General features: G+C 41.2%; 1 protein-coding gene across 2 annotated transcripts; it reads left to right on the top strand.

Moving 5' to 3' along the window:
* Positions 1-604: 604 nt before the first annotated feature.
* zc3h7a (zinc finger CCCH-type containing 7A) lies at positions 605-13,326 on the top strand. 2 transcript variants are annotated; one of them, XM_080524916.1, is made up of 23 exons: positions 605-697; positions 1,454-1,562; positions 2,128-2,167; positions 2,273-2,476; positions 2,605-2,763; positions 2,883-2,963; positions 3,382-3,435; positions 3,542-3,581; positions 3,680-4,026; positions 4,148-4,394; positions 4,610-4,638; positions 4,775-4,913; positions 5,440-5,598; positions 5,741-5,946; positions 7,028-7,128; positions 9,189-9,379; positions 9,539-9,612; positions 9,722-9,858; positions 9,951-10,056; positions 10,149-10,257; positions 10,342-10,475; positions 12,266-12,429; positions 12,554-13,326. In XM_080524916.1, exons 2-23 carry the CDS (start codon positions 1,495-1,497, stop codon positions 12,741-12,743), a joined length of 2,979 nt encoding a protein of 992 aa, XP_080381042.1. In that variant the 5' UTR covers positions 605-697; positions 1,454-1,494; the 3' UTR covers positions 12,744-13,326. The 2 variants fall into 2 exon arrangements, with proteins under 2 accessions (XP_080381042.1, XP_080381041.1); XM_080524915.1 differs by having other exon boundaries at positions 4,148-4,421.
* The last annotated feature ends 3,283 nt before the right edge of the window (positions 13,327-16,609 follow it).

Here is a 16,609-nt window from a genome sequence, read left to right as displayed (position 1 = left end):
ATCATGGGCATTCGTTTGAGTGCTTATTTTAGATGCAGTCTTGAATAATCTCCTGAGCATCACTCCCTGACGCGACAGCTTAATCCTTGTTCACATTCGGTTTGAGTTTCCTTTCTCAATTTTAGAGGCATTCCGCAGTTCCAAAAGTGTTTTGCGGTGGTCATAACTTTTGCTCAGATACATTCTGACAGGAGAGACACGACCTTAGTTGAGTTAATGCCTACCTACTCGACATAATAATGCAAGCCGATAGGTTCAAGTGGCCTACTAATGCATGTCATTCCTAACAGCGATTATGCATTTGTCATAGACTATTAATCACTTTAATTCCGTTTTTTATGTGAAAAAAAACAACCATGAAACATTAACATACCATTGAATTTACTATTAAAAAATAATTTATACATTTACAGAACACAAAAAACATGACAACCATGACAATATTAAACATATTATCAGCTAGTAAAATGATATATCCTATACTATAGAACATTCTTGGACATGTCATCAATTTATTCAATTCAATAATTAGGCCAGATGAAATGTTGAGCCGATGACAGGTGATATTCGACCGACAGGGGGCGACATCGTTCCTCTGAAATGAGGTTTGAGGTTAATCATGAACATCGGCAAACAGGCCAGAACACAGTGCGTTCTCACCCATGAACAAAGTCTTTAAGGCGGAGCATTCATGTATGTAAGTATGTGTTATACGTATGTGGACTTAATACAGTCAAATGTGTCTGAATAGCAAACTAGTATGCATCTAAATGCCATTATCATGTTTGTAAGATAGCAAACTGCTGGCTAGCTTGTACAGCTAACGGTCTACCGCACAGCAAAAGTAGCCTACTAGTAGTACTACGAGCGTCGCATACATTTCTTACAAGCTCCTTCATAAGCTAGTAACTAACTGCCATAACAACATGCCAATTGCCTCATACATTGTCTCTAAAATGTGTAATATTTCTACTCATCGTGACTAGCTAGGTAGCTAGCTACCTTACTACATGCATGATTGGTGACGATTCGGAAACGTAAGACTTGTTTGGAGACTCGTCAAAGCGTACTGTCTCGTGCGTCTTCGCAGTGCACATTTCCTGTTTTGTTAGCGAGAGATAATGGGTGCATTATTGAATGGTAATGACAATCTTCGTTCACTACTTTGTTGTTGAATGTAGGCTTATGGTCAACTTAAAACCAACCAATTAGATATCACTTTCGTTAGCTTGCTATAGCTAAGGAAATAGATCACGTTTTCGTAAAAGACGGAAGCTCGGCGGCGTGGGGTATTGAGGCTCAAAGCCATTATGCTCTGACTGTGAAGTTCGGCCAGAACGTTTTTTTGTTCATCTTTACGTGCTGTAATTCCCTTATCTCAATTGCGGTGACTCCCTTTGACAATGGATGAATGAATAAATGTGTGTATGTATCTTGTGTTTATACATTACAGGTGTTTACTGAGATCTGGACCTGAAACCACACTACTTGAACATGTCTGCTGTCTGTCATGACAGAAGCAGCCGCTGGCAGGATATTCAGAATGGCCTTCAGTTCATCCAGTGAGTGTCATTAGAATTATACAACAAGTCATGACCTTGCATTCCAATAGTCTTTCCTTTATTCCCCAATCTGCTGTCCTTGCATCCTTCTCAAAACGCATCGGAGGAGACCTCCAAGGTGCCTTTACTTTGATATTCTCCTCCAATGTATTCTAAGAAGGAAGCTAAGACGGAGGATGCGAGGAATAGAGGACATTGTATTGGGACGCACCATTGGTAACTAGGGAATGCTAATTGATTGTGTGCAATGCATAGGGAAATCAGATCTCATAGCAGATACCACCAAGGGCAATTTTTCTGAGAGAGAACTCAACCCATTGTCCCAAGAGACATCTAATTGTTTGCATAGTGGTAGCTGGCCAACTGACTATAAATAGTCAGATGGAAATGAAGTGATTCAGATTCCTCATGTCTCATGTCTTCAAATGTTGTTGTATTTTTCCTGATTATTGACTTGATGTTATTTAATAGTATAATGATACCTTGAAACTGTTACCAGAAAACACAGTTAATTCTATTTGATCATGTTGTGGAAAGATCTTTGTTTAAAGTCATTGTCATTTAGGTCGACCCTGCCCTATCCTGGAACTCAGGAACACTATGAGGTAATTATGCAATTATTCCAAATGCAGAATTTAAATTAATGATAATGATCTACTCAGAATTGACTTCATATTTAGGTTTTGAGAAGTTAGCTTTTTTCATTTTAGGTGTTCATTCAGGACCTTGTGAGCAATCTGTTTGGTGAAGGAAACGATGTATTCAATGAAGGTGAATGGACAAGATCTAGTGAAATGTACACTGAGGCCTTGAATATAGCAGACTATGCAGACTCAGAAGACATCAGTATTTCTACAGGAATATTGGAAAAACTGTATTCCAATCGGGCTGCTGCATACTTAAACATTGTACCGGTAAGTTATGCTTAAGTAAGAGTAGTGGAGTCGGATAATCCATCTTGAGTAATGTCTATATTCTGCGTTCAAGATTATGAGCCTTTCTGTTTAATCAGTGGCATTTGATAATTAAATTGTACTTTTAGGGGCTGCATGACCAAGCACTAGAAGACTGTGAGAAAGCACTTCAACTTAATGAGAGGAACTACAGAGCTCTTTACAGGAAAGCCAGAGCATTGAAAGAGATGGGGAGGCACCAAGAGGCCTATGAGGCTGTTGCTAAGTGCTCTCTAGCAGTGCCTCAGGTGAGAGCAAAGTACTGACATACGGTCATATTTGTTTAAGGCTTTGTATGTCATGTTATTAGTTTTACTGTCTCTTGTTCCTACATCCTAATGATGTGAATATGGAATTGTTTATTCAGGATTCCAGTGTCATACAATTGACTCAGGACCTTGCCAAAATGTTGGGATTGAAAATCCGTAAAGCCTATGTCAGAAGCAAGGTAAGAATATACTGTTAGGGCTTTCACACCGGCAAAGAACCGTGCCGGTTCGCCTTCGCGTTCGGAAACCTCAGAAGGTTGGCGCTGTCTGGCGAACGAGCCCGCATTCACGCCAGACAGCGCCAACGTTCGGAGGTTCCCAAACACGAACGCGAACCGGCACGGTTCTTTGCCGGTGTGAAAGCCCTATGTGTTTACTCTAAAGGATCCTTTCACACAATCACAGATGAAATCCTCATTTGACTAAATCAGTGTTTTTCTGATCATATAGAGTCTATCTATGAAATGATCTTCTGCCATTTGCTGACCACCTTTTAATCATTTGTATTACCTGAAACAACAGTTAGGCTCCATAAATGTAGTGGCACATCCTTCAGTTTTACACTGATATCTAACCTCATCTTATTTCTTTCAATAGCCTGCCTTAAATGTTTCATCTGAATCAAGTTATTCAGGTGCATCCAATGACAAGGTAAATTGCTTCTCTCTTTTGGTCTACACATAATGACTGGTTTCAAATACAAGTATTGTAGTACTGTGCATGATTTTTAGAGCTTCTCTGTGATTTTCTGTTTCAGTATTCTAGTGGTTTGACATCAGTGGAAGAAATAGAAATGGGTAAGATACTCAATGATTTAGTTTCCATTATTGACATTTTCAGTTAACATCTCAAAAACAAAAACATTGTACTTTCCACATTCCCTTCCCACATGAAGTGTGTCAGCTCACTCAGGAAATGGGCATTCCAGTCCCAGTTGCAGCCATGAAGGCACAGCCAACTCTGAATGGGAAACTAGAGACTGAATCTGCCCCTGTCAACATCATCCCTTCAATCTCACCCATTGAGGCACACAACCCTGAGCCTGTTGCTGTGCCCATGCCTGTGCCTGTGCCCGTGCCTGTGCCTGTGCCTATGCCCATGCCCACGCCCACATCGGTCAATGGTTTCAGAGCCAGTGAGTCCTACCCAGTGCCAGAGCCCCGCTTGGACTTTGATGCAGAAATCATTGGGGATGACCTGGATGATCTGTTGGATCAAGCAGGTCCCACAGAATCTCCTATGGTCAGTTCTGTGACCTGTTTTTTTTACATTCAAGGTCTTTGCATGAGCGTTTTTGTATTTGTTTCTTTTACTGTCATGTTATGATGATGTACAATGCTGTCTTTATTACTTTATCTTTTAGGTCATACCCACCATGAAGGGGCCTATCCCTTTACCAACCAGTGTTGCCTCTGGCATTCCCATGCCCAATCCTTTCCTCATGCCATCGCATATCAACCACCCGTTTATGCATGTGGCACCCCAGTGCACAGTGAATCTTCCTCCTCCCTACCACAAGCCTGGGTCAAGCGGGTACTCTTTGGGTTTGGACTCTTTTGCTTCACCATTGGATTCACTGGACAGTCTCTCCATATCAGAACCTCAGACAGGTATGCATGGAGGTGCACAGTATCACAGTAAGTTTCTCCTTAATACCCTTTTAATGTTGGGTATTCTCATCTCAATGACACACATTTTATTAGAATTTTGACTTTCACAACAACTCAGAACTAGTCTTATCCTGAACTTTTTGGATGTTGAGCCATTCAACTTTGCCTGCAGAACTGTGTTGTCTCAATGGATGTAATTTTCTTCTGACTTTCAGGTTATGGTCAGCATCCATTCATGCAGCAGGTATGTCTAATACATCTTAATTTCCCTGAGCTATTTTCTCAAATGTTCCAATAACATCCAGTGTAGAGTACCTAGGCATTTTAGTTACTTTGAATAATCAATGTTTTTATGCTACAATCAATACACTTTCTTTCAGTTTAGCAACAATGACAAGCCCATGGGAATGGCTGTGGGAATGCCTGATGTAACACTTCCTGTTGTGGATCTGACCAAAAATCCCCTAGCTGAAACCCATGAATTCAAACAAGCATGTTCATTTTGCTTTGTCAAAACAGGTAAGAATGTGCCATATCTTAAATTGCTACCCCAGGAGGCTGTTCCACGAAGTGCGATTAGAGCTAATTCAGACTTGTTTCGATAATTCGCGATAATTTCAGCTTGAGTTCCGTTCCATGAATGTGGCTCAAATAATTAGCTGTTTGGATGCTATACAACCAATCCTTCAGAACAAAACTGGTAGCGACCAGGTTTACGGTCTTGTTTAAGTAAGAAGTGTGTAAAAACGGACGCGTGCCCAAAACAAGACTTTCCAATCCGGACTTGCGTGAACATTGATGACACAAGGCTGATTCTCATTCGAGGAATCACTTGAGGATTGAATCCCAATCGAAAGTTGCCTGAACGAGGCTTTCCTTTTAATCGCGAATATACTAATCAACGTACGTGGAATACCCCCCAGAGTTTGTTGAAAGATGCTTCTGCTTTTGTTCAGTGCCTGAGACTGGGCTAATAGATTTGTATGGGACATGATTTCTCCAGTTAATGTTGATATTATGTAAAAGCTCCCTTTGATATCCACAGGGCCTGGAGTTTTGGATTTCTCACTCTGTACTGAAGAGCACACATGCAAAAAGGATGTGTTACTTGGCAGAATCAAGAATTTACCGGACCAAACATGGAAGCTGATACGACCAAGACCGATCAAATCCGAATACGTCGGGCCCTATTACGTTTGCAAGGGTAACTTGTTTCAGATCTCACTGCAGGCTTTTTTCTTGTCTATCTTTGTTTGTGTTGAGATTGATGTGGAGATAATAACAATAATAATAATAATAATAATAATAAGATGGAGATAATAAGGTGTTATGACTTTACCTTGTAGATGTTTCCATTGGAGATGAGTGTAGGTACCCTGGTCACTGCACATTTGCATACTGTCAAGAAGAGATTGATGTTTGGACCCTGGAGCGCAAAGGTTTCATCTGCAGAGATCTGCTTTTTGATCCATTAGGGGCCAACAGTAAGATCAATTTGACGGTCCCAAAGATCTTACAGGAACACCATGGGATATTCATGTTCCTCTGTGGTGTAAGTTGTCCTTCAAACTACGAAACATTGATAATGTGCGTTTTGCATCTGCAGTTTAAACAGATGCTACGGGATGTTCGAGGACCATGCTCTTACCTTGGTCTTTTATTAAACCTCCCATTGTGGGCTTGAAATGGTACATATAACAAACAATATCAATCACTCATTTACCCGATATGGCCGGGAAATGGTCTGCTGTAATGTATACATTTTCCCGAAAGCAATTTTCTGTTGTGAACAAGTTGCGATAGAAAGGCCCATCTGAAGGGGTGCACAACAGTGGTCCTTGAGGAGTTTGATGCATGCTGGTTTTAGCTTTGTCTTTAACACCTGAGAGACTAAGTTTGTGAGCTCATCAATACTATTTATTGTATTATTACTAGTATTGAACTTATCGATACTATTTATTGATTAATTAAAGTGATTCAACAGGGTAAGGTATAATTTCAGCCACTTGTTCTAAAATGTGCGCTCAAGGGCATGTTGAATATTGAAACTACTAATTAATAGATCAAAATACTAGCCATTATATGCTATTTATTTTCGCTGCAATTGTGAAAGGGGTAAGGAAGCAATGTTTTATTTTATTTTTTAGATTACTGAGTTTCAAATGTTTTTTTTCTGTGGCTTATTCCTGAGAGAAAGTCCTCAACCAGGACATTGCTTTAGGGAAAGTAATGCATTACAGCTGATGATTTTGTGACCATATCAGGTAATGAGTGATCAATATGATATATATTATACATGTACTACTAGGCTATAGCTCCATTTCGAGACCAGACATAGTCGCGAAGATCCCATAGCATCACTTGTGTGTTGGGGAGAAATAAAAACCAGTAAGACGTGTTGCACCCCTGTGTTGTAATAACATGACATGGAGTTCTAACCTGAAGTTGATTGCTGGACATTAACCACATCCTGTCATTTCACTATTGCCATACAAACTAATGTTGACTCGTAGATTATCTGCATTTCTTCACAAAATGTGATGTTTCGTAATTTATATCTTTCTGTCCTCTGTACACAATTCTGTTGTAGTTGAACATCCCTCCTAATATTGTGTGTATGGTCTGATCTCCAGGTGTGCTTTGATCACAAACCCAGAATAATCAGCAAAACCAATAAGGACAACCCCTCTCTTTGCTCTCACCCTGTGACAAAGCATGCCTTTGAAGAAGAGAAGTAAGCCATTTCACTTGCTTAAACAAGCTGAGAGATACTGAGCCTTAAAAACATAAGAAGCCAATGTAATTACGTTACAGCACAGTAAATTATTATCAAGACAACTAAATGGTTTTGCGAAACGCCTTCATCAGCGTTACGTTGTCAAAAGACATTTTCAATAACTGAAATCAATAGATTTTATGCTTATGAAACAGTGCTAGGATGCTGCTCTATTATTCTTTGACTAAGCAAAAATGCTACAGCAGTGTAAGAGAGACAACAGATTTTTAGCAAAGATTAAACAATTCTGTACCATGTCTACTGTTCTCCCCACAGAACAGGAGAAAACTGAGAGTGAGATATTGCCAGCTTTTACTTGCAGCTCTCTTCTTGACCTTGACGAGACCAGGGGCCTCATTTATAAAGCAGTAACTGTTCTTGCTTCGAGGCTAACGCTGACTAATTTGCTCTTTTCAAGAGTCAAGAAAAAGGAGAGGGGGTTGTTCATTAAACATCACTTCTGCCCAAAGCCTAACTGACGGTTAAAGGCTGAACAAACTAATAGTTTCTGGTCTGTCTCAATCAAACCCAGCAACTACACTGGACAGAAATATAAACGAAATATATTTTGCTCCAATTTTTCACGAGTTGAAATCAAACACCTAAGACGTTTTCTATGTACACAAAAGACCTATTTCTCATGTTTACAAATATGTTTAAATCTGTATTAGTGAGCACTTCTCCTTTGCCGAGATAATCCACCCACCTGACAGGTGTGGCATATCCAGATGCCGATTAGACAGCATGATTATTGCATAGATGTGCCTTAGGCTGGTCACAATAAAAAGCCACTCTAAAGCGTGCAGTTTTATCACAGCACAATGCCATAGATGTCACACGTTTTGAGGGAGCGTGCAATTGGCAGGAATATCCACCAGAGATGTTGTCCATGAATTGAATATTCATTTCTCTACCATAAGCTGTCTCCAAAGACGTTTCCGAGAAATGGAATTGGAAACGACTTTGGAGACGGCTTATGTTAGAGAAATTAACTTTCAATTCACAGGCTCTGGTGGACATTCCTGGAGTCAGCATTTCAATTGCACGCTCCCTCAAAACTTGCGACATCTGTGGCATTGTGCTGTGTGATAAAACTGCACATTTTCGATATAATCGGTGGTTAGATCCAGAACAGATCTGCCGGCGACAAGGTCCGGTGTTACAAACCAGTTGTAATAGCGAGTATAACAATAAACTACTAAAATAAATAAATACTTAAAAAATAAATAAATTAAATAATAATAATACTTAAACAAGCAATTCAACCTGCTACTGTCTGTGTACAATAATGTTTATTGAAAGTAACAAGTAACAATCAGCACTTTGAAAATGTTCGGTTAACAAAGGAAAGACATGTACCTGTGATTAGCAATTTGAGAATGAAAACAACAGTGTTCGGTTTGAAGAAAAAATAAATAAAAAGCACATTTTGTCAGACTGGAGTGCTTGGAGATGACTCCAAAGTCGGAACAGTGCCACAAAACCAACCAGTGGTTGAAGATATAATACATTATAGTATTATTATTAGTATTATCAGTAGACTTTTTTACGTTAACAAATTAAGAAATTCTAATCTTATTCAGAAACCATCAATACTAAGACATATTATAATAGTAGTAGGAGTAAAAAAAAAAAACTCTAACCAGTTTGTCATGCATTTCTTTATTCCAACGCCACACATTTTGTTTTTTTTATCTCCTTCCCAAAATACAAGTAAATACTAGTATTTTAAACTTGTGATTTAATCATGAATTATCTGATTAATTTCAGAATATTATTGGGATTAACTTGATTACAAATTGTAATCGATTGATAGCACTAGCAAAAAGTGTTGTGTTTCTATTTTTGTTCAGTGTAGTTGATCAGGACAAGTCAAACTCTTCTTTCACTGTAAGGGTGTGCAAGTATGCATGTACTAAACAACTTTGTTGGTGGTGTGAATAAAAGTAGCTCTAATTCTAGTAGACTAACAAACACTCCAGGAGGTTGTGACTCTCATACTTTTGCTGTACTTTCAGGTGCCTGGTCCACATTTTGAGGGAGAACGCGACAGAAAACATGCGATACACCAAAATCCGACCTTACAGTCCTCAGTGCCAGATGGACATTTGTCGACACGAGGTGCGCTATGGCTGTGTGCGTGAGGATGACTGCTTCTATGCTCACAGCCTGGTCGAACTGAAGGTCTGGATGATGCAGAATGAGCTAGGTATGCTTAACAAAGACTGACCAAAAGAGCGAAATTGTATCTCTCTGAGAGCTTATTGGCTTTGAATTTGAATATTCACTGGTAGAGTTTTAATTAAATCTGTAAATATATATATTTAAAGAGTGCATTGAACTCATTTCAATTTGTTGATTCATATAGGCATCACACATGAAAATATTGTCCAGGAGGGAACAACATTTTGGAACATGGAGAGCAGCCGCCAAGGGGTCCAGGTAGTTACAGTAGTATATTCTGTCATTGATATTACAAAATTACTTTTCTAGGTTATAACATACAAACGGTCCAAATATTATAACATTCATGTCTCCTGTGTCGTTTCAGCAATTCCCAACTGCACCGAAGAGGTTTGGACCCACAAATCTGAAGATGCTGTTTGTTTGTGGGCAGTGTTGGAGAAATGGCCAACTCTGTGAGGCTGACAAGAACAAGAAGTATTGCACTGCCAAGGCCAGGCATCAGTGAGTAGTTTGTTCTTTCTTGATACCATACGAGGAGAAATTTGAGTTATGCGCTTTGTCTGAATAATATTTGCATTTGACCTATGTTGCAGGTGGTCAAAAGACAGGCGTGTGGTGCTGGCGAGTTCTATTGAACGCAAGAAGTGGACCACAATTCGCATGCTGCCAACAAAGAAGCCCATCCCATCTCAGTTTGAGGTAGATCTGCTGCACATTTTCCTACATTAACTTGGCAACCTGTTAAACCACAATCTTATATTGCTGACTCATATGGAAAATGTCACTTTCAGATTTGCATGCATGTGTCTGCTGGCAAAAAGTGCACCTACATCGGGAACTGCACATTTGCACACAGTACAGAAGAAAGAGACCTTTGGACATACATGAAGGACAACAACAGTGAGTTGGAAGGAAGATTGGCATTTGTAGCATTTCATGACTGTGTAATGTACAGTATATAATAACAAAATCATCCTTTTGTAGTTGTAGACATGGAGCAGCTGTATGAGTACTGGCTGCAGTCTCAGAAGCCTGGCTGGAGCGAGGAGACCTCCAGCAGTGCCATCAAGGAGAACGGGAAACAGATTCACATGCCCACAGACTATGCTGAGGAAGTGGTAAGCAATCACTGTCTGGAAGTGTTTACCAAGTTTCACATGATATATAAATGATTCATTAACGTTTTATGGGTCAGTCAATGAAAGGTTGTTGCTCGTGTTTATGGTGACTGCGACAATGTCCTTCAACATGCCGATCAGTGGCGGCTGGCCAATAGAGGGCGCTAGGGCGCCGCTCCCACCTTCCAACGCAGCCCCACTTCCTAGTTGCTACTTGTAAAAGATTTTTTTTTTAAATAAACATTGTTTATTCATAAAATGCGGCTGATATTCTGTCGGCGCCTATCAGCATTCATTAAAAATCCTCCAATACAATAAACATTTTATCTGTGTGTGTGTAAAATTCACTGTGAAAATACATAGGGGAGGAGTCGGGGCGCCGGCCGAATGGCAGTCTATGGCAGTCCAAATACTTTTGGCTTACACGTGAAAAATGCGCCCCAAGCATGCGCAGATTATAGGCTTACCTAGGCTGCAGCCTAGGGCCACTGCCACTAGGGGTAGTAAAAAATAAAATAATGTGTGAGACTTGAGAGCCCTGAATATCCGGTTAAGTCTGACGTCAAACGTGACGTTTTGCAATTTCCGGGTTCAAACCAGAAATTCTCCGCACCAGGATACCAGTGTACTACAGCGGTAGAATGACAGTTTAATCGTTTTTTAGACTCGGATCTATTCATACAACAAGGGACACAGCACTTTCCCGTTTTCCCCATATTGTCAGGGTATTTGAGCCTCGGAAAAGCGCTATACAAATATAATGAATTATTATTATTATTGCGGCATTTCGAAGACAGCGCCTCAGCCAACTTTGGACCCGGAAACACGTCGCGACTTAACAACCGATATTCGGACAGACAACAGGAGAGGAGAGCAACAGAGAGACAGACAACAGGAGAGGAGAGCAACAGAGAGACAGACAACAGGACAGCAACAGAGAGACAGACAACAGGAGAGGAGAGCAACAGAGAGACAGACAACAGGACAGCAACAGAGAGACAGACAACAGGACAGCAACAGAGAGACAGACAACAGGACAGCAACAGAGAGACAGACAACAGGAGAGGAGAGCAACAGAGAGACAGACAACAGGACAGCAACAGAGAGACAGACAACAGGAGAGGAGAGCAACAGAGAGACAGACAACAGGAGAGGAGAGCAATAGAGACAGAACTGAGGTGAGGTGAGCAACAGAGATAGTTCAGGATGATAACAAACAGTTCAGTATGACAGAGACAACTAATAGAAAGACAACTGTATGATTATAGAGTTTACATGTTCAAGGAAATATTGTATGATAATAGAAAGGTACACTTTAATTGAATTAAAGAAGTAACAAAGAACACATTTATTATCACAATTGCATTGTGTTCCATGTCTTTCTCCATTGAATAAATAATGCCTAGTTGAATGGCTAAACAAGACAACTGTCTGGACAGTACTGCTAGAATTATTCACCTTACCGCTGCACAGATAGATAAAGGGTATAAGTCCATTCTGTTAACATTAGGTCTACTCTGCTAACAAAGACTATTCCAGTTGATTTGTCAGTTGTTGTGCATTATATTTTTGTTGTGTTTGCAGTTTGCCCTTTAATAAGTTATATATAAAAATAATTAAGTTATATATATATTCTCATGCTAAAATCGACTGTAAATCCAGATTTTAAAGTTGATATTCTTCCCCGTGGAGCATGCCCCCATAACCTGTGCCCCACCCAAAAATGTTATCACCAGCCGCCACTGATGCCGATAACATATTTTATGATTTGTCTGTTTCTGTTATGAAAGGCTGGTAACCACTGTTGGCTGTGTGGTAAAAACTGCAACAGTGATAAGCAGTGGCAGCAGCACATCACCTCAGAGAAACACAAAGACAAAGTGTTCAACTCCGAGGACGATCAGAACTGCTGGCAGTATCGTTTCCCCACTGGCACTTTCAGAGTTTGTGAGAGGTAACTCTATGCAAATTCATGTCTCCATGTCTATGCAAATCAGTTATGTCATTGGTGCCTAATTTAATCCCTTGAGATGAAGCTATTGACGACTAACATTTTTGATACTGCATTTTTTCTACAGATATCTCAAAGGCACTTGCACAGAGGAGGAGATGTGCAGGCTGGCGCATGGAAGTGATGAACTGAAGGAATGGACAGAGCGTAGGGAATTCCTGTTGATGAAATTGGCCAAAGCGAGAAAAGACCACCTCGTAGCTCCAAATGACAATGACTTTGGCAAATATAGTTTTCTGCTTAAAGACATAAAGTAATGGTTGGATGATGATGGTGATCATAATTTTGTTTGTATGCAATATCTGTTGCTGTTTTATGTGACAGTACAGTGTTGAATCACGTGAGCCTAATGGCCCCATAGAACTGAGGGGAGAGATGCAGGTCACAGCTTGATTTTAATGGAAAACACAATGACAGCCATGTGCTCCAGAGAATTATGGCTGTGTTCCTTTTGTAACAGAGAAAGAGATGCACTGTTGCCTTTTATGAAGCTATCATTGATGTCTCAAAGATTGCTTGTTAGAAAATGGTGTGACAATGTGCTCATAGAAGCCAAAACAGAGGTAGACACGATCAACAAACTTTATGTTTCAGGGTGACATAAGAGAAAAGGTATGTTTTTTTGTGATATTAAGAAAGCTTCATATGAGGCCTTCACACCTTTTGGTTTTGTACAATTCAGAAAATTGAGGGTTGGAATGTTTGAAATGAAATTCTGCATCTTTTAAAATTGTTTCTGTTAAAATGAATTAAAATGAAAATGAAATTCCATGTATGTTGCACTCATGACTGTTGGTTTTGACATATAGACCAACAAAACCAAAATAAAAGCTTAATTTCTTTGCCCAAGTATTGATTTCCTCCGGTTGTGTTCCCGGTCAAATCTGACCGAGAGCAACTTTCATCAATCATAAATATTGTGTTTTACATTTGATTGCCTCAAGGCCTTATGATATCCTCCACACTAGGCATTTGAACATATAAAATTGCTGACTAACCACTGGCATTGAATTTTTAGGTTTTAGTCAACTTTGTAACATCGGTGGTGTTCCCGGTCAAAAATGACCGCCATAGGAAATTAATGGATAACACAAGTTGTAACAAGCTACAACATTCCAGGATGTATCAGACCTGTTCAAATACCTCATATATAAAGTTTGACACATTTCAAACTAAACAAGTAGGTGTTTGTTATGGGAACCCTTCTCTTTCCCGTGCTTATTTGCCCATCCGAACCAGACCTTCCAGACTAAACATTGTTTAGTCTGGAAGGTGTGGTTCACCTGGGGTGAAAGAGAAGGGTTCCCATAACTCTGGAAGGTATGGTTCTGATGGACACATAAGCACGGGAAAGAGAAGGGTTCCCATAACAAACACTGAAATGTATCAAACGAAACAGGTGTTTGTTATGGGAACCCTTCTCTTTCCCGTGCTTATATGCCCATCCCCCCACGTGAACCACACCTTCCAGAATAAACTCTCACAGACCCCCTATATAAAGCTTTATTTGTGCTTTGCTCTGAATTCACTCTTAGGGCTTTCACACCGGCAAAGAACCGTGCCCTGGAACCGGCCGGCGCGTTCAGACCGAAGCTCAATTGGTTCGGAACCTGAAAAGTTGGTTCGCAGCGGGCACCAAAAAATAGTGGTTCTCAAGCGCGAACCAAAACGTAGAACAGTCACGTCGTCAGTGGGTGTGTCATATTCTAGGCTGCAGAGACCAGCAAGGAGGAATTAGACAAAATGTAATCTAATCTAAATCTAATCATTAGTGATCAAAAACAATATCAAAAGTGTCATTATTCTCTCTATCTTCCTCACATGCTCAGCAAACACACACACGCACACGCGCGCAGACATGCGCGAACGCGAATTTCGTAAGCCATTTCTATTCCAGTAATGGAGCAGCTGATTAGTAAAACAACGATTATAGAAAGTGTCTTTTGTTTTGTTTCACAGAAAATTGTGTTTATTTCAGATACTGTAGTAGTGGAAGATATTATCCTCTTTTCCAGTGAAGTAGCTGCCATCTAGTTGTGAATTGTTTTGTTTATCCCGCCCCTTCATCACCCAGCGTTGATGACGTGGATGGTTCAGGTTACACTGGTATGAACACGGGCTCGTTCGCCAGACAGCACCAAGGTTCAGAGGTTTCCGAACGCGAACGCGAACCGGCACGGTTCTTTGCCGGTGTGAAAGCCCTATCTGTGAACACAATGAGTAAGCGGCTGTCTAAGCGATTATCTGTCAGAGAGGCTCTCGACCGAATTTTTGAACCAGATGAAGAGGAGATTGAAGTTGAACCAGAGATAGAGGAGGATGTCTCAGAATTGGAAGACAACACCGATCCAGAATGTTATGAGACAGACGGCGAGGAAGAGGCCCCTGAGGAAGAGGCCCCTGAGGAAGAGGCACCTGAAGAACAGGCACCTGAGGTGACATTCCAGTCCAAGGGTGGCAACTTGCTCTGGTATTCATCCTCCCAGGATAGAGCAAGCAGAGCGAGAGTGGAAAACATCATAAGGATGACACCAGGACCAACGCGGTATGCTACATCTCGTGTGGATGACATCAAGTCCAGCTTCCAACTGTTTTTACCAGAGTCCATTGAGGAAATTGTACTGGACATGACAAACCTGGAGGGGAGGCGTGTGTTTGGGGACACATGGAGAGCACTGGACCAGGTAGACCTTCAAGCCTACATAGGTCTGTCGATTGTATATCGGTCAAACAATGAGGCTACAAAGAGTCTGTGGGATGCGGAGTGCGGGAGGCCTATATTCCGGTCCACTATGTCATTACAGCAGTTTCATGTCCTGTCGAGAGTTATCCGATTTGATAACAGAGATACAAGACCTGCCCGCTGGCGAAATGACAAACTGGCTGCCATCAGAAACGTTTGGGACAGGTGGGTGGAGCGCCTACCACTGATGTACAATCCAGGCCCTGAGGTGACAGTTGACGAGCGCATGGTCCGTTTCAGAGGGGCATAATACCACATGTGATAACTTTTTCACCTCATGCGCTTGGTCAGGAGCTGTTGAAACGCAAGCTCACCATGGTGGGGACAGTGAGGAAGAACAAGCCTGAACTTCCCCCTGCGCTGGTGTCAACCAGAGGGAGAGAGATACTCTCATCAAAATTTGCTTTCACTGCCACACACTGTCTTGTGTCCTATGTTCCCAAGAAGAAGAAAAATGTCATCCTGATGAGCACGGTACACAAAGACGCTGCTGTCAGCACCACAGAGGACAGGAAGCCCCAGATCATCCTGGACTACAACAGCAACAAAGGAGGTGTGGACTGCCTTGATAAGGTAATGTATATTTTCATCTATCATGCATTTTATTTTATTTTTATTCATGTGAAACATTGCATTTTTGTGTACGACAGATTCAATATTATTTCCAACCTCTTATTTATTTTTTCTTTCATCGCAGCTTACTGGCACGTACACCTGCCAGCGAATGACAGCCCGTTGGCCAGTGGCAGTGTTCCACAACATCCTGGATGTGTCTGCGTGTAACGCATATGTGGTATGGATGGCGATCGACCCAGTGTGGAATCGGGGGAAGAGTTTCAAGAGGAGACTCTTCCTGGCAGAGCTCGGGAAAGCATTAGCTACTCCTCTAATTCAAAGGCGCCAGCACCTTCCCCGCACACCAGCCTCTGCCAGTCTGGTTAGGAGTCAGCAAGCCCCAGCCGCTGCCCCAGCCGCTGCCCCCCAGCAAGGACAGGGGCAGAAAAGGCAAAGATGCAAGCTCTGTGCCCCTAGAGACAATAAAACAAGCCTTACATGCTACAAATGTGATGCCTACGTTTGCAAGGCACACTCTGACCTGATTGCAAAATGCCACTCCTGTGGGTGAACACACACACACAGGCAGAGAGACCTTGACCCTGACCACCGTTCTTGTGGTGTACCTCCTCTCTCAACCCAATCATCAAAATAGAATTATAAGCACATGCAACACTACAGTAACAGCTATGATTGGGCAATGGTATAGTATATGTCCTGGCTTTCTTGCTTCTGCAAGCAAACACACACACACACACACACACACACACACACACACACACACGACTATTCATTCTGATGTTCTGTGAATTTGTTTTACAATAA

The sequence above is a fragment of the Nansenia antarctica genome (genome assembly GCF_963989245.1).
Source record: "Nansenia antarctica genome assembly, chromosome: 2".
Lineage (NCBI taxonomy): Eukaryota > Metazoa > Chordata > Actinopteri > Argentiniformes > Microstomatidae > Nansenia > Nansenia antarctica.
Note: the sequence above shows the minus strand (reverse complement) of the source record. Positions and strands in the feature narration are given on the sequence as shown.

Coding starts and splice junctions, on each gene's coding strand:
- zc3h7a (XM_080524915.1), top strand. CDS start 1,495: ATGTCTGCTGTCTGTCATGACAGAAGCAGCCGCTGGCAGGATATTCAG. Junction 4,914..5,439: donor ATTTTGCTTTGTCAAAACAG/GTAAGAATGTGC, acceptor TGATATCCACAG/GGCCTGGAGTTTTGGATTTC. Junction 5,947..7,027: donor TATTCATGTTCCTCTGTGGT/GTAAGTTGTCCT, acceptor TCTGATCTCCAG/GTGTGCTTTGATCACAAACC.